This window comes from Channa argus, chromosome 9, assembly GCF_033026475.1.
Source record: "Channa argus isolate prfri chromosome 9, Channa argus male v1.0, whole genome shotgun sequence".
Taxonomy (NCBI): Eukaryota; Metazoa; Chordata; class Actinopteri; order Anabantiformes; family Channidae; genus Channa; species Channa argus.
Window position 1 is genome coordinate 23,971,839 of NC_090205.1, and position 19,226 is coordinate 23,991,064.

The following is a 19,226-nucleotide window of genomic DNA, read 5'->3' on the forward strand; positions in this document are numbered from 1 at the left end:
GATTGGCCTGAGAATGAACAATTTTAAATTGAACGATGAAAAATTTTAAATTGAATTACTTTGTGTTTATATGTCCTCTTGTAAATCTTCCTCCCATTTACTTTGGAGCATCGTCAGTGTCGAATTGCATCCATTTACCATCTCATATATTATACTTATGCCTTTCTTTATATCTGGCTTACATTTATAAATGGCATCCAAAAAAGATGAAGAGGGTGATACAGGTAAAGAGTAAGGAGAAGCTGCAGGTACCTGTAGAAGTGACAGTTAGGGATGTTAAACTTTTGCACCAACTGTTCAAATGAACTGAAATAATTTTCCGTACTTACTTCCACTTTTCCTGATCCATGCCTGTCTTTTATTCAAGATAAAGGAAGAAATTTGGGTATTTAAATTGTTAAAGAAGGATTTAGTCAGAAAAACTGGGACACACTAGAATAAACACAGACATTTCTGAAGTATATTGATTTTGATTACATTTATCTTTCTACCCAAAGAGGCAACAATTCCCATCGTTCAAAATCAAAGTTTTCTACACAGTAGAAGTTGCTAATTTGCCTTGTAGGAGCAGCATAATTACTTGTAATCCATATTTCCAGATATTAAAATTTTGGGGGGACTAAACTTCAATGGAACTGATTTAGAGACTTTTTCTGTGTAATTTGTCATTGGCATTAATTTGCTTATTTGTAAGTTGACTTTGTAGTCAGATATCTCACCCAAGTCAAAATGCATAAAGTGAGACCTTATGTTCTGATCCCCCAAGATAGACCCCTTTAATATCAGATTTATGCCTTAGACCAATGGTAGTAGGGTAAATGGTGATAGATTATATTTGTCTGAATTGCAGCTAGTGAAAACGAGTACATTATTTTAATCCACGATATGAATGCAGGACCAAATCCAAACGTTTTAAATGTATAAAACAGAAAATCCCATTTTACCCTGTCAAATACTTTTTCAGCATCAAGGGAGACAATTACGTCTGGAATATCAGACAATGATGAATTATACAGAATATTTAAAAAGCTATTCTGGTGGTTAGCTCGGTGGTTCAGTGGTAGAGCATTGGGTCAGGATGTCAATTGTAGATTGATTTTAAAAAATAAAAAAGTATTGCTTAATCATAATAAGTTATCAGTACACTTCATGCCTGATCATTTTTTATTTCTGAAATTGTTTGGTTAGCTGTTCGCTGACACAGCTGATTAGATAGGAGTTTCCCTGTTTTTTCACTGAGATCAAATGTTAAGAAGCGTGACTTTCGGATTAAGCACTCGTCTTGCTTAGTTGTGATCAAGTTATATTCCATTTGTAGTAAGAGATGCTGTTTCAACCTCTCTGGAATAGGGCATATTATACATATTAAATCTAATGTTCATATTTCGTCTTCTAGGTTATTAAGTCTTTCAGTGATCTCCTTTTTTTGCTTTGCAGTATCTGAGATGGTTTGTCCTGTAAGGTATGCACTTAAAGGTTCCCAGACTAATGAGGGTGAGATCCCTGGTGTTTGATTGACACTTAGAAAGAACTCAGTCTCAGATTTCACAAATCTTACAAACTCCTGGTCCGTGAGGAGTAGTGAGTTGAACTTCCTGGGACGATATTTAGATCTTTTGTTAGGAACCGGAATATACAGTGTCACAGTGGAATGGTCGGATATAACAATAGCTTTATAGTCCGAGTCCATTACAAGGGGAGGGATTTTTTTGTCAAGCAGAAGTAGTCTATACGCGAGAAGCTACTATGGGCCGAGGAAAAGAATGAGTATGTCCGTGATTTAGAGTTACGAAAACGCCAAACGTCCAGAACTCCGTAGGTTTCCAGATTTCCTGATTTGGATATAGGTACTCCTTTTAATGAACTACAATCTTGGACAGTGGACAATGCGCAATTTAAGTCACCCACCAGGACAAGATCATGTGTTGCCATGTTTGGCATCTTAGACAAAAAAGTGATAAAGAAAACTCTCATCATCCCAGTTAGGTGGATAAACATTGGCCAATCTATCCACCATTGACCTCAATAAATAGTTGGTCGACTAAATTGTTAGGTGATATTTTAACGGATGAGTTTCTCTAACAGATGTAGAAAAAGTACTTTTTAAAAGTAGTTCAGCAGTAGCCCAACTAAATATGTCCTACTCCATTTTAGCTCTCTAGTTCTCTAAATAGTTTTATCTCATATACCCATACAAAGTAATATTTGGAAGATTTATTCACCTGAAGTATGACAAGAAGTGCTCTGTTTTTAAAGGCAATATATTTGGATTAACTAAATGTATAAGAAATAAGCGAAGTGTTTACCATGAAGCCTAATTTAATGCCATCGGTATTGGAACAGCATTTTTTTCATTAAATCAATTTTTGCAACGTTCACTCTTTTGCCATCACTGATTTTGCAGGTTTTGCTCGCTGCTGCCTATGGCTTCATTCCACCACAGGCAACCCACACATTTTGTCTGATGAAGCCAATCCCAAATCTTTACTGGCTCCCACCAACACAGCTAAAAATATTTTTCCAACAAAATGATACAAAGTATGGAGGACAGAGAAATTACTCTCCCCTCGCAATGTCTGGAAGTGATTAACACGTGCACTTTTAAGAATAAATTCGATTTTTATCATGTTTTCTTTTACCTTAATTGTCACATTCAGACTCTGGATAAATTAAAAACATTTCAGTTATTAAATAAAGTAGCTTAAATCCACCTCTCCTTGTCAAATAACACTGATAAATACAGAGTTCAGTGTTTAGACTGAACATAAAGGAAAAAAGTTACGGAAGGAGCAGAGGAGAGAGACTGGGAGGCAAAACTTTGCGTAACCACTTTGTATCCCAGCATCCAGGGGCATTAATAAGCAGAGGCGGCAGTCGATTCCCCTTCAGCAGCGACCCTGCCTCTGGCCTTTCCTGCTTTACCAGAGCAGTGTAATCATTAACTGTTTAGGATTAATCTAGAACAGGGCACCCAGACTCACTCCAAACAATTAGATTTGTAAATACCACTGTGATACCACTTCCACCCTATTTGCACCTTCCATTCAGGCTAATTTGTACATTATCTGTGTTTTTATTAAAAAAGTATTGTTTTTAGGTGTGAGGTCTTAAAGTGAATCAAGGCCACTGCCTTTAGCAGTAACTATGAACGAAGTCCTCATAGACAGTTTCAAACACAGTGATGGCAGAACAGTTCACACACAGCATTGGCATTGATTGTAACAGGTTTGAGAGCTCTGAAAAATGTGGATGTCTTTATAGGTCCAAATATAATCCTGAACCTCCTTTTACCATTTCATGGAAAATATTAGCTTATTTTGAATTTGATGGCAGCAGCACATCTCAAAAAAGTTGGAAGAGGGGCAATAAAAGGCTGTAAAAGTAATTGCCACAAATCAAAAACAAATGGAATAACATTTGACAACTAATTAGATTAATTGGCAACAAGTCAGTAACATGACTGAGTATAAAAGGAGCATTTCAAAGAGGCAAAGGCCTGCCTCTCAACTGTTCACAGTTGAGAGGCAGAGGTTGCAGAGGTCGCAGAGGTTCACCAATCTGCAACAAACTGCATCAAAAAATTGTCGAACAAATTGTGAAAACTTTGAAGATCCCACTATCTACAGTATATAATATAATCAAAAGATACTGCATCCATTACAACAGCATGGTTTTGCAGGAGAAGAGTCCGGGTGCTGAACTGGCCCACCTGCAGTCCAGACCTTTCAGCAATAGAAAACATTTGGTACATCATAAAACGTACATTTTGGCAACAATAGCTCAGGACTGTTGAGCAGCTACAATGCTGCATCAGACAAGAATGGGATAGCATTCCTCTCTTAAAACTTAAGCAACTGGTCTCCTCACTTCCCAGATGTTTGCAGACAGCTGTTAGAAGAAGAGTATGGGTTGATGACATTTGCAAATCATTGCATTCAGTTTTTTGTTTTGTTTTTTTGACATTTTACACATTGTCCCAACTTTTTTGAATTGGGGTCGTATGTGTTTTAGAAGTAATATTTTAAGGATGAAAAGATTTTCAGTTTTGAAAAATCTGAATTATCCCTTGCTGTCCCTGTTCCATTTGTGTAGTACAGGACTGTACTTCTCTATAGTTGTGACTATTCACTCATTGATATAATGGATTCACTGGCCCAAAACTGCTCCCCACCTCATTTAAAGCCCCTTATCCTAAAGAAGACCCAAATACACGTCTAACCTGAACCCTAAAACGAAGTTATGAGACCGAACCAAATGTCTAAACAATGCAGAATTGTCCTCATAACAACATTGAACAAACATGTAGTAAAGACTTGTACACACATGCATGCAATCAAATAAAACTAGTGAGCTATGCACTAATAAATCATGCATATGATTTTATGAGGGGTTTGGTTTAGTTGGTGCACCTGCTGTAAACCAGTCAGACCACAGGACCTCAAGGGACACATGGTTTCTATGGAGATGCAGGAAGAGGACTGGTGCAGCTCGCTCTGGTAATTAGCACCATGGTATCTCACTAAGCAGAGTGCTGGAGCTGATTTCTACAGTTTATTCTATTATTCTCTCTACGCGTCACTTTGGTTCAGTTCTCGGTTTACAATTCTGCATGTTTCTGTGTGACATATACTGGAGATTTGCTTTTTCAGTGTAAATTGTTTCAAGTAGAGACACCAACCTTTACCCTATAATGGTAAGGAACCATCACATGGCTGCAAAGTGATGGAGAAACTATGGAAACAAAAGCCATCAGCTCTTGTGCTGGTTTCCCAACAGCCACAAGGATCAATTTGCAGTGGACGTCACTAAAAAGGGTGGCACTACCACTCAGCTGACAAAGCAGACCATCCCTTATCAATATTTGATTTTTGGAGTTGGAGCTAAAGTGGGATGTTTATACCATCTACCCATATTTCTGATTGTGGATTCAGCAGGGCACTTCTGGTGGGGTTCAAATTCTACATTTTGTTTGGAAAAAAAGGGTTTTATAAGATTGAAGATTTTCCTTCTGTACTTGTGACTTATATTTTTGGACTAGACGGTTAAAATAAACGTTACAGTGTTCTAAAACTTGATTTTTTTGGGGGGGGTTTCTGGGTGCTACCGTGCTTAAGAGCTCAGTTTTGACATACATCTTTTTCACAGCCAATGCGAAGAGGCAAGCACGTGGAGACAGGCTTCTTAAAACAGTGAGCAAGGAAAAACAACGGCATTTAAGTGTTCAAGGAAGCCCTGGATGAGCAGTGTGTCCACTAGGAGACAGGGGGATAGAAGGAGGCACCGACCGCAGAGATGACAGACGTTGAGGGACAGGATAACCAGGGACATGGGACCTCTGATAAGAAGCTTGGCATGGACCACCATGGACCAGACCGTCGGCGCAGTGTGCAGAAAGGCTTTGGCACTCCAATGCAGCACCAACTTGAACACCACAGCTCTTTATCCATTGTGGATGGGTTTGAAGACTTTGAAGAATTTGTTTTAGATTTTGATGATTATGACTTGCTTGAGTCAATCCACACTCAGCTTGGGTCACCAGTGGAGCCTATCCGTAAGTTGTGGATGGTTGTCTTTTCTGTGTGGAGTCACCTTTTGATGAGTAGCGTTACATTTCTGCAGTTTCAATGAATGGCTTTAAATCAAGAACATTTGACAGTGTTAAAAATCAAGCTTTTGGTGGTTTGATGCCATCACCAGGGAAAGGATGAGTATTTTATTCTGTTTTTACACAGATGACCAATGGATGGGCATTCACTCGGTTCCACTGATCGTTTAGCCCACTGCTTAATTAATGGCAATATGAGGTTGATTCATACCCACAAACAAAGTAGTGTCCATGGTATTGAGCGAATTGACTGCTGCCGTGTCCTGCTTTCCAATTGATTCAGTGTCACCCATTTGGCTTCATGCTCCACCACAGCTAGAACGGAAAAACACATTTCATTGACTAACATTGTGTGGTTCTGCTATTTTTAACCTTATTTGGAGTTAGAAACATTTGCACTGTGCAATAGAAAACATATTGAGGTGATCTTCCTGCACTACCTAGCAGCACGGGTTGCTAAATCCTGTATTTATAAAAGCTACAACTAGGAATTGATCCTGATTTCCTTATTTAAAAGCTACAAACACACAGCTAATGTTTTAGTACAGTAAGCTTCACTGTTTCATGCTAATAATGCAAAGTAACTGATTGATACTATTATACAATACTATAATGAGTTGTACTAGTTTCTGCCAACTAATACAAATAATACAGGGCACATGAGAGTGTGTGTTTCTATTATATTTCAGTCATTTTAGGATCGGAAATGTTGATCGGAATATAGAAATTTCTTCACAGGTATTGAATGTTCCCAGGTTAATAATTGTCATGGTTTGGTGGCACTACAGAAAATGACAACATTTTATTGAACTGCCCTGAAAATTCTGGGATGTCTAATTCTGGGACGTCCCCTAACTTTTGCAGATTTGCAATCTTACTTACAAATATTACTTACAAATATTAGCCCATTATCATGCAAAACTAAGAAGGTGGCAACTGTTACAAATAAAGCCCAAAGTTGTATATATTATTATATATTTTTATATTAAGTTATTGTTTTATTAAGTATTTATTGAGAATATATATACATAAAGTATATAGCTCAAATTTCAGCTTGGCCTTGGTGCTGCCTCACAGAACTCTACACTGTCTACAAGGTGTTTAGCTGCATTGTTCTATCCTCTGTCTCATGCTCCTCTCACAGAATCAATGCACTTATTTGAATTACTCTTTTTAAAAGCAGCTCAGTGTTGTGAAAGGTTTTTTTCATCAGCAGATTGATAATTCTTCTGTTCCCACCATTGTCTTTTGGTGGTCTTCTGGGCCATTTGGCATTCTTAAGCTCAGCAGTTTGCTCACTCTCACAATAATTGGAAAGTTCTGCATTGCTCTGTCCTGAGCTTAAATGGGTATGTAGAGTATTTCACATTCTGAAGACAAAACCACCTGGGGGTTGTCAGCTGCCATGACTGCAAATGAAACTTGAAAAGTCTCTAAAATAGACATAGACAATATACATAGACCTATCAATTGAAAGATAGATATACTCTACATAGTTGTAATTTCTACATGCAAAGTGGTTCATTTTGTATCAGTCACTATTGATAAGTATTCAACGGTTTTTGGCTCGTCCCCTCTGGGTTCACCACAGCAGAATGTGTTCTGCACATTGATTTGGCACTAGTTTTTTACACCGGATGCCCTTCCTGCCACAACCCTCCCATTTTGTCCGGGCTCAGGACCAGCACAAAGGTGGCCGTTGATGGTTGTGTGGGGTCACGTCTGATGGGGTGGGATTTTATCTCATGACTTTCTGCGTCCCACCCGATGCTCTACCCATTGAGCCAATAGGCCCCCAGTATTGATAGCTATTATGATATGCTAATTCAAATTCTTATTCCTTTCCTTTCTTAAAAGTCCCTTTGGATTGGATTGTATTATACAGTATTTCCAATTCTTGTTTGTGCAACAACACCAGTCACCCCTGTTGCATTTTGGAAATTACACCAGTGTCTTCTTACCCTATTTATCTGCTTTTTAAAGCTGTTGTGGCTGCTTCATTTCTATTTTCTTCTTATGGAGCATTCGTCTCCATGACTCATGTGTTCTATCAAAACAATAACTTAACCAGCTTTGCTGAGTTTGCTGTAGATTGTCTGATGTTAAAAACTGCATTGCAAAAGGTCAGAATTGCATTTGTTCTTCTAGTATGATTTGGATTATCAATTCTCAAGTTTCTCGTTTTCTTATCATGAATATTATACCTCAGTAAGTGTACACAACGTTTATATTGCCCAGCCAAGTACAGAACCACAATGGTACTTATGGACCATCAACTATTTTCAAAGTAAGGAAACACAAACATATTATGCTCTTTGGACTCTTGTATATTGCAGTTACAGAATACATCAAATGATTTTCACTTGATGATAAAAGGAGTTGTTTTAATCAAATTGAAGCTTGATATGAAAAGATGGAACATTAATATGTTGCAAATCAGATTTTGCAGTTGGAGACCAAAACCACAAAGAATTACGAAATGAAATCAGATGAATATGAAATATGAATAAACATAAAATGCTCAGCAAGCAAATACGATGATGATATTTGATAGTAAACTCATTTTTAATAACTCCAGCCATTTATCTGATTTCTGGAATGAAGACTAGATGAGTATTTGGCTGATTACACGGGAATAGTTTAGCAGACCTCCTCAGATCATCGACTCAAGTGAACAATCAGAAGTGATCCTGAGGCTGCTCAAATCCCATCCAAGAGAAAAACTAAGAGGTTTGGCTTTTGCCTCACTACAAATAAATCAATGGAAGGTCACACTTTCACATTTGTGCACATCATCCCTTGAAACTGTTTGAAATTATTGATACTCAGAGATTCACTCGGTTTTGTCCATTCTCAAATACATTAAAGATTTTATACAAAGTCAGACACCAGCTAAAAAAGAGGAGAAGGGTCAAAATAAATCCTTTTCACTTCTAATTGCTTGCTCATCAATGCCCTGCCCAGTTTTAAGAAAAATCAGCTGGAGCAATTCAGACAAGTCAGTTTGTTCTCTTTGGAGTCTCTGCATAAAAAAATACAACCTACCTTTATCTTCCCCTTTTTCCCTGAGGAAGACACACTTACATACATTCGTTGCACTTTATGCACAAGGATACACACGTCCTCTCTCGACCTCCCAGTTGCTTACATCTGACTGCTTGTGCGAAACTATTAAAAAAGCCCCTGGCCAGTCTGACTGGTTGGCAGCAATTTCACGCTGAATGCTAATGCTAATTAACTTTTCCCTAGGTCTGACCTAAAATAAACCAAACTCTGTGCCATAACTTAAGCATGAGTTGTGGAGAATTTGCTTGTCAAAGTGTAGTAATGAAAAACCATGTTCTGCCATCAAAAAGGAGAAATGTCAGATAAGGCTCATCTGCATTTGCAACTTTGAGAAAGATAATTGTTAAATTAATACCAACAAAATTATTTATTGCATAAATCATGTGAGTCGACTTTTTGGATGTAGCAAAATCAGCATAAAATAATTTATCTTCATGGAAATTAAAGGAAATTAAATGTATTTTTTTTTAAAACTGATGTTCTGGGAAACATACATTACCACTAGCAAGCTACATGTTTACCTTTTGTTTCTGGCTTGAAACTAGAAAGGATGATTTTACATGATGTGTTCACTGTCCAAAATAGAGAATTTTTAGGAACTGTTTAGGAACTAGGACAACTTAGTAATATTGACCTTTTACTTTTGGACTTGTGGCTGTGCTTGTGGCTGTTTAGGTCACAGATTTGAGGACAACCCCGGGGTAAGACGTCATCTTGTTAAGAAGTCGTCAAGATGTCAGATGACGCGGACCAACAGTTCCACACCACTATCCAGCCTGAAGAAGAAGAAAAGAGCTGCAGTAAAGAAAACTCATGAGGTTGGCAACACACATCTCTTTTTTTCCCCCAATAACTTCTATATATTTTAATTTAAAGGCAACAAATAATCTCCACCCCCATTTCCAGATAACTTAGGGTGATGTGCACAAATGTAAATAAAAGTCTGTGATTGTGAATATTACTAAACCAGCATATAAAATGATAAAACTGATCATTGCGATTGCTTACAAAAAAACGTCCCTTCGTTAATTTTAAACTTGAGGTCAAGAACAGATTGGAAAAAAAAAAAATTGGAACAGGGTCATGTTCCCCACTGTTACATCACGTCTTCACTTACAGCTCTCTTAGGGGGTCAGATGATCAATTAGTTTTCAGTTTAGGTTTTGAGCTTAGCTTTAGTATTAAATTTTTTTTTTTTTCATTCTTCCTTTATGATTTTAGCTGCTCAACACTATGGGGCTTCCTTAAAATGTATTTTTCCTCATAATATTCCAACAGTTTTTAGTAGGTGACAGGTCTGGTCAGCCTGCCGGACTCTTAGCACCTGGACTCTTACTACTGACCCGTGTAATAAATAAATAATATGTTCTATGGATGGATATGTTGCGTCAAAACCTGTTTATATTTATTGTTCGGTGTTAATGGAGCCTTTACAGACGCACTCACCAAAGCATCTCAAATACTTTTTAACTGTGTGCTGATAACAAGTCAGGATGGTCCCTCCTTTTTTAGCAGGAAGGATGCAGCATCTCTAAAGACTTCATCTCCAAAAAAAGTTTACATTTTAACTTTTTAGATCATACAACAGTTTTCCGACTTAACTCACTCCATTCTAAATGATCTGAATGATATATTATCTTCGGAATATAAAAAGCAGAGAAAAGTTGGGCACATTGGACCATGTCAATGAGGCTAAAGGAGTCGGTGGTAAAAAAAGGACCCCTCACAATTCACCATCGCTGATCCAGTGTTAACATAGAAAGATTGAGCTGTAATCATAGCTTTAAAGCTCTTGGCGTGCAACCTAAGCACATTCGTCTTCATCAACTTTGTGGCTAGTCACCAGACTTGACTGAACTATAAAATGATTTCACCTCAGTTTGACTGTGGAAATGGCACAAAACACAAATTAAAGTTGTTTGGTTGTTCTGAGAACATTTCATCAAATATCATCTCTGTGTGGACTGTAACAGGATGTCCCTCCAAACTATTCGGTTACTCTTTGTTTAGTCCAAACCACTGCTATTAGTTGGCCCACACAAATGTGTGTGTCACTGGATTAACTGTCTTTGACTATTAGCATTAATTCTTTCTCTAAGTAAATGTAAAGTAACATCTTCAACAAATTTCATTCAGGGGAGATTTTAAGGAGAATGTCTACTTTGAATCTGGTGAAAGAAGCTCGATTGAGCTATTTTAGCAACTTGTTTGACGGTTGCATATGAAATTGTCTGTTTAAGTATCCACCCTCATTCATCTTCAGCTGTTCGTGGAGCTGAATGAGCTGATTGTGGAGAAGGACCATGAGATGCGTTGGAAAGAGCGGGCTCGCTGGATCAAGTTTGAAGAGGACGTGGAAGAGGAGACGGACCGCTGGGGCAAACCTCATGTGGCCTCACTCTCCTTCCGCAGCTTGCTGGAGCTTCGTCGCACCATCACCAATGGTAGAAAGCTTCAGCAGATGCTCACTGTACTTTCTTATGGGTCATTAGTTAACATGTGCAGATAAAATCAAATCCACACAGGATAAAGCAGGACAAGTGGGACAAATCTGACTCTTTTTCAATTGAAATAGAAATAAAAATCAAATCTTAAAAACAATTTCTCCTTATCAACTTACAGACTACTAGCCACTCTTACCTTTCTTCCTCAGGTGCCATCCTTCTGGACCTCGAGCAGAACTCTCTGCCTGGCATCGCTCATCTGGTGGTAGAGACGATGATTATCTCTGACCAGATCAGAGCCGAGGACAGACCCAGCGTTTTACGGGCTCTGCTTCTTAAACACAGGTCAGGATCCAATTTTGACACTAATGTCAATATTTAGAGCAATTTTAAAACAACGTTCTTAACATTTTATTCTGGCACTGCAAAAGTAAATCTAAAGACCAAAATCTATAGTAGTTTTTTACTAAATACTTTGAGTATAGGAACAGGTGGAAAGTATTTTGTGGCCTTCTTAGATGGTCAGAAATGAAAACACACGCTCTTTACAAACATTTTTACAGAAAATCATGACATCTTATAATAGAGCTCAGTAAAGGGCTTTTTTTTCAGTAGATGGAAATTTGTTTTTGAATTTAGAGGTCCCATAATTTACTCCATTTTAGCATTGAGATTAGTTCCCTGGGCTCCTAAGAAGAGTGTGTGACAAACTTGAAAATTAAAAATAGAGTGAATTAATTGGAAAGGTCATAAGAAAATCTCGTGAGCAAGAATACAGAGCCGAATTTTGTTTGATTTCTTGCTTAATATGATTAGCCAACGTCACAAAAGTGAAGTTACAAGTATTAATGTTGCGGTGGACAAAGCTCACCATGGGAAGACAGTTAATCCTGACCATGTTTGCAGCTTGCTGTGTGAGCAAGCCAGTCAATCCCCACATTGACACCACTTTGGTTCAACTACGGGATCCTTATCCATTTACTACAAGTCTCTTTTATAACCAAAGTGGAGATGCATTGTTTAATTCAAATTATAGTAATGAATTTTAAACTAAACTAAGTTCTAAAGTTTTGGTTGTGGTATTTTTTACCATGGCAACATCAACTATTTGGATGTAAGGTTGACTATCCTGTCACATTTGTTTCATAATACAGGCCCTGAAAACTGAATTATTCCAGATTCAGTTTTTTTTCTTTATCTAAGAATTACCACACCTATTACCGTCTGGGAGTGTAGATGCAGCTTTGTTGACATTGTAAGCATGGATTGTGAGTATGTCCACATGAGGAACCGAATCCTAACCTCCTTCTCCTCACTAATCATTATTCTGTAGTGGAAGTTGTTAGGAATCCGTAGCTTAGGAGACCTGAGCAAGGGAATTTCCAAAAGTGACATTTTACAAGACTTGGCTCAACCTCTTGTGCACTTTGCTATGGTTTACTTGCAACTTTCAAGACTGTACTATATCTGCACGGGGTCTTAAAACCTTCAGATTTTAATATAAAACATAAACAAGTAGTGGGTGTTTTAATCTGATTCTGATTACATAAGACTGGGGTTGAAAAGGAGAATGTTAGAGGCTTTGTGAAAACTTGTGAACGTTGTTAATACCAGATGTAAAAAATAAATAAAACAATTAGACATGTCTAATATATTTGGTTTGAGCTTTGAATATGAGATCTGAAAGGAAGGAAAACATCATGCTGTCTGGGTATCTTCATTCTAATCATTTTCTTCTTGTTAACATGGTCAAGCCCTGTTGGTGTGTTGTTGTTTCTGCATGAGCAGGTTCTTTCCGGCCAGCCCAGTCAGCCACTCCTAGTATCAGGGTCGATGGTGTTGTTGGAAACTATTGGGTGTGATGTTGTTAAACTGGTGCTAATGATTTAGGGCATTAGTGACCAGAACTGGACAGAAATCTTCTCAGCTGATCACCTTTTTTCTGTGTGTTCACAAAACACCAGTTACCCCAGTTAATCAGATTCTGGGCTCTGCTACATATACAGTCAAATGAATACCATGTGATGCCAACTCGTCATTCCCATTTATTGATTTGCACTTAAATTGACAGCTAAACTGATGTAACACACATGGTGTGCTCTTCACACAGAGCATTATAGATTGTTTTAGAGTTGCGTAATGGTGGGAAAAACCGCTAAAAACAACTAAATGTCAGCTGTCAGACGGAATAACCAGGGATGATGAGCAATGCCAACAACACCATGTATGTTGCCATCATGATTCATTTTACCATTATAAAGAGAGCTTTTTGTAGTTCCACATCTAATGATAAAAAAGCTAGAGTCATGTTCCCTCAATTTTGTTTAAAATTCCTTCAATTGAAGTAAACTGTCACAAACTGGCTCACGGACTTTGCCAAGGAGGAGTCCAAGGAAAGGTTATCATAAAGTATATCATACAATAGGTGGAATTTGTTAAAAGTAAAACCAACAAAAAGGAAAGAGCAAATCAAAGGTGAATTTCATCTTTGGAAATAAGGGACCAAATGGCATCACACGCTAGTATTCATGGCCAGGAAGCCCCAGGTGAATGGTGTCTGCCAATACTGCCCAATACGACAAGGAAGCCTTACACTGTAGTAGGAGGTGCATCACAGACTCAGCTTGTGACAAAATGTAAAGGAGCTGGTAGAGTGGAGGTATTTATTTATTTTTTTCTATAATCCATCAAGTTACAAATTCAAGGTTACACACACAAGGAAACATAATTGTAATGCCAGGTCTCATTCATAATGAATAACAGCTGTGTGACTTTTCCTCTGGTACCACCAGCAAGATTGACATGAAGGGGAACATGACTCATCAGATGAGTTGTACTAATGGATAATCCTCTGGCCTCTAGGTTTTTCGTCTAGTGTAGCCACCAGGTCAAAATTTAAAATTGTCCAATAGAACATTTTATAGCCAAATACATGCAAAACAAATGACGTTTACATCAGCCTCACCTTTCTCAGAAACCAGGTGGGATGCAAATGCAATACACTGAGAGGCAAAGTATGGTTTAAAACAGTCTATAGTTTACGGCATTAACAGGTAGATGGAGCCAATAAGAATCATTTGATATTACTAGCAGTGTGCTCACCAAAGTTTCTGTTTACCTTAAGCCCAATGTAAAAAAGAGGGATTTTGCACACACACTCATAAAGCAGCACAGCAGATGCGCAAAAAAAATAAGCTGGCCAGTGGACATTCTTCAAAGCAGGCCCATCATGCTTTCATTCCATCTTTTACAGCCTTTCCACATAAATTCCCAGCATGTCACTGGCTCCTTCCACAGGGGAAAATAACTCTGTATCATTAGAGTCATCACCAGTCTGAGATATCAGATTTATGATGTGGAAAGAAACACATGCAGCTACAGTTTAGCTCATCGCTTATTCACAGCTCTTTTAAGTTTGTCTGGAAACATCTCAAGCACAATTCACTTCATTGTCACACCTCGTTCTTTTGTCTCAGGGTGCTGCTGCTTCCAATTTGGATATTATTGATCCATGTAGGCCCTAATGAGTGAGATGATGTAATCAGTGGCAATGATGTAATGAAAATAAAACTGGCTGCTATGATATGAAATTATTGGGAGAGAATCGTGTTTACCCACATGTGCACATAAGTGCAGATAACAACCCAGCAGAGATAAGTCTCCGGCTAGTTTTAGTGACGTTCTAATGCAGCTATTAGGTTTGGAAAAGAGACAGTGTCCGCTCAGATTTCCTCATTACAGCCTTCTAATTAGCTTTTCAAGGCTTTTTTGATTTATACACAGCATTTCTCATGTATGAATTAAAGCTCTGTGTGACGAACAAAAGATGGATTAGGCGAGCAAAAATCCCAGCTGTGCAGGTCATTTCTAGAATCTAAATTATTCTGCAGTTTTCTTTTTTTTATCTTTTTTTTTTTTGTAAGTTTAAACTGGACTTCTATCAGTGAAAGCAATATCTTCCAGTTTCAGATATTTGAACACGGCAATATTTTAACTGTTCATTCTTGACCTGGAAAATAGCTGACAAAATAATGGCCTTCATGAAAACTGAGCAGATGTGAGCTAAACCTTTTTCATCCAAAACTATCAATAGATCAACATTGTCAATAATTCAGAAAAGAAAAACAAAGTAAATGGGCACCAAATTTGGTTCAAAAATTTTCATTAGCACCACTATGATGGATTTAATGTCTTAAATGGTTAAGCAACTATGGGCGGCAAATTTGGTGCAAACATGGATGGGATTACAGGTATAACTCTGGTGGCCCTGTCCTGTTAGCGCTGTTGCCTTGCATCTAGAAAGTCATGCATTGAAATCCGATCCATCTTCTTCCTGTGCTTGTGTGGGGTTTTGTCTGGGCCCTCCAGTTTTTGTCGAAAGACATCCATGTATTAACGGAATGGTTAATTGGTAAATTGCCCAAATTTAGGTGTAAATGTGAGTGTGGATGCTTGTCTTTCTCTATATGTAGACCCTGAGAAAGTCTTAGGAGCAGAGAAACTACAGATTATTTTGCTTCCTGAGACTAATACCCATCAACTTCATTCTTAACATAATCATCAGCTCAAAGCACATTGTTACAAATTTTCTAGCAAGGCTGAACTTTCTTATCATTTTTCTTCCCTCTCACAGCCACCCGAGTGATTTCAAACACCGTTTTCACCGCCACCACTCATCCAGCAGTCTTCACGGCAGCTTTAATCATAACCATGTCCCGGACACGAATTCATCAATAGTGGATGAAGAGCACGACGAACACCAGGATAACAAGGGACCACTGTATGACCCCAAACAAGACGTGTTTGTCACCCTGTTTGTAAGTTTCAGTGCCTTTTCTTTATTTTTACTCTTCACACTTCCCTTACACTTTGTGTAAGGGAAGTCTGAGAAGTCTGAGAAGCTGAGACATGACATATGGGTGATGATAGACTGGGACATGGCTGAAAAACTACACGCAGACAATATGATTTCCCTAAGCCCGAGTTAGTGATGAACTAGTTTTGACAAGAATCCACTTGGTTAATTGAACTCAGCTATCTAAATGGACAGAGATAAAAGCAATGCTAAGTTGTCTTTTGCAAGTGTATGGTTTGTGTAAAGTTCTAAGAATCATTGTGAGAATTGCATCAAACATACGTAGATTTCAGCATGATTACACTAAAGTCCCAATTTTAGGGTGGTGGCCCTGCTATTGTTCTTTGAAACACCCCTCCATGAGGTCAGAAATCATCGGGATAGTCCAACAAAGCAAGCCTCTGTGGGCCACATGTGTTGAATTATGCTCTTAGTCAGCTTACAGGTGCTTCTAGTTAAAGCTTCTTGATTCATTAACTGTGAAAACTTCATGTTCCTCATGGCTTTAAAAGTTGGCAAATTTCAAGCAGCCTGTTAAAAAAAAAATTCTCCTAAAACATTAGGAACTAGTTATGTGGTTTAAAGTGAATTGCATTAGAATATGTTTGTTCATACATACATTTTTGTGATCTTTGCACTTTTTTTTTTTTTTACAAGAAATCGCTCCACCCTCTGCCCCCAGAGAGCTATCCAGCTACAGCCAGATCGTTGAAACTGCTCACAAAAATTCCAAAAGATGCTGAAGCTGTCATCGTTTTAGTTGGTAAGCTTGGGGAAGTTTTGTGTGTAAATTGCAGGGATTTCTTCTTTGTTTTAACAGACAACTGCTAAGAGATAAATCTACTTGTTGTTCAGTAGCCTGGGCCTCCAAAATAAAGTAACTGAATTACACAAGAGTAACTTTAGTGTAACTTTGTTCGTGTTCTGTTGACCTTTTTTGTAAAGTCCTACTTCTGCAGCTCCTATGTTGTGGCCCTGTGTCTTGATTTGGCATTAACAGCAAATAACCAGTGATAAAATATTTTAAAGAGCAGCAGATTTCTTTTTTTCTGATATGGGAGAATAAACTCATGATGACTGTAACATTAAGCCAAAGTGCACCCATGGTGTAAAAGTAATTTTTTTTTTTTTTGTCAGGTTGTGTTGACTTCCTGGAGCAGCCAGCCATGGCCTTCGTTAGGCTGAGTGAGGCTGTACTTTTGGAGTCAGTGCTGGAGGTTCCTGTCCCTGTCCGCTTTATTTTTGTCCTGCTGGGTCCCATTCAGTCCAATGTGGACTATCATGAGATTGGACGGTCCTTCTCAACTCTTATGTCCGACAAGGTGCTGTAGATGTTCTTCACCCCCTAAAAATTGAATATGTTGCTATTTATTACAATTAAAATTAGTGGCTCCCAGCTGACCATAGGACTGGAGGTTTGCACCCAGCTCTCCGCGATCACATGTTGAAGTGTCCCTAGGCAAGACACTGAACTCCAAACCACCCATCCCCATCCCTAGCTGTGCAGTGCCAGTTCCAAGCCCCATAAAATTAGGAAGGATTGCATCGGGAAAGCTCACGGCAAAAGACAAAAAAAAAAAAAGTTAGTCATTTAGCAGACACTAGAGACAATTTTTATTTACCCATTGTTGTTAGCTGGCCAACACTCACCAGGAGCAGGGGTTCAGTGTCTTGCTCAAGGACACTTTGACATGTGACCAGAGGAGCCAGGGATTGAACCAAAAACTGTGAGATTAGTGGACAACCCCTCCACCTTCCTGCGCCACAGTCGCCCACATTTTGGGGGTTCAGTTTCTTGTCTAGGGTCAGTTCTACTTGTAGCCAGGAGGACCTGGTTCATGGACGACTGCTCCACCAACTGAACTACTGCCATACTTATTCAAAAGACAACTATATTGATAGTTTTGGTGTGTTGTAGATTTAGTTATCCTTATAAAGTAATACTCATTTATGTATTTTCACAAGTTTTCACTAAAGATTTCTTGGATTTTTGTTTAGAAAACGATTCCAATAATTAACAATGATGATAAAACTGCAGAGGATATTCTAATCATCCTCATCAAAGTAACTAAAAAAATGGCTAACTATATATTGTAACGCTGGGGGGGCGGTAGTGACAGGGTCAGTGGTTAAATCCCCAGTCCCGGCTATATGTCAGAGTGTCTCTGGGCGAGACACTGAAACCCCAACAGCCCTTTCCCATCCCCAGCTGCGCAGTACCGGTCCAAGCCTGGTAGAAATTGGGGAGCGTTGCATGAGGAAGTGCATCCAGCGTAAAAACTACCAAATCAACATGCAGACAATGATCCACTGTGGCAACCCTGAACTCACAGGATAAGCCAAAAGGACAATAGTAGATAAATAAATACATTTTTAGTTTCAGGAAGTTGTGGGCCAACTTTCATCTTGAATGACCTTTCTGCAGCATTCTAGCACTGACATCCTGCTGCGTTTTATTGTAGAGTTTCCACGAGGTGGCCTACTTTGCTGATGACAGACAGGACCTACTCAATGGTATCAATGAGTTCCTGGACTGTAGCATCGTCATTCCACCCTCAGATGTGGAGGGCAAAGACCTCCTGAAGACGGTGGCTGACTTCCAAAAGCAGATGCTGCAAAAGAGGAAGGAAAGAGAACTGAAGAGGCAGTATTCTTTATCTGGAATAACGCAGGACAACAAAGGTGCACAGCTGACCATTTACAGATCCTTTATTCCAAACCACGTCTTATTACAGTACCAGGTTTAAGGGACGCACTTGGGATTCTGCAAAACAACACACATTCTTCAATTATTTGGGAAGTGTTTGTCATAAGTCAATACATTGTTGTGAATTTCAATAGATTATAAAAACATAATTCAATTTACTTTGCACTTTTTCTAACATACTGTATATGGAAAGTCAATGCTTTCATAAATTAGCTTTTCACATTTCTATCCAAAATACGATGAGATTTAGTGAAACAGTAGAAATTAGTACATTTGTTTTGTACTATTTTCAGGTGTGGATTACACGCTTGGAGCTCCTTTGGGTATTCAGGGTAGCAAAGATGGTGCTTTGTGTCACAGAGGAATAGGTTATTACAGGCTTTAATTACACAGACAGAACAGGTTATGTGGTTTTTGTCCACTGCATAGAATTTGTTAAAAAATAAATAACCTGTAAGATACTGTATGCAATACTTTTTTTTTTTTTGTTCAGAATAAGGCACAACTTGCAATATTGTTGAAACTGTGCCTTTAATTTTTATTGTTGAT

At 38.4% G+C, this 19,226-nt stretch overlaps 1 protein-coding gene across 7 annotated transcripts in view; it reads left to right on the forward strand.

Moving 5' to 3' along the window:
* slc4a3 (solute carrier family 4 member 3) overlaps positions 1-19,226 on the forward strand; it is a 54,360-nt gene that overhangs the window by 22,573 nt on the left and 12,561 nt on the right. For all 7 annotated transcript variants that reach the window (XM_067516487.1, XM_067516491.1, XM_067516489.1 and 4 more), the window contains 7 exons: positions 9,347-9,489; positions 10,935-11,115; positions 11,325-11,460; positions 15,749-15,932; positions 16,628-16,733; positions 17,108-17,292; positions 18,433-18,652. In XM_067516487.1, the coding sequence (XP_067372588.1) occupies positions 9,347-9,489; positions 10,935-11,115; positions 11,325-11,460; positions 15,749-15,932; positions 16,628-16,733; positions 17,108-17,292; positions 18,433-18,652 (1,155 nt within the window). The remainder of the gene's footprint in view (positions 1-9,346; positions 9,490-10,934; positions 11,116-11,324; positions 11,461-15,748; positions 15,933-16,627; positions 16,734-17,107; positions 17,293-18,432; positions 18,653-19,226) is intronic.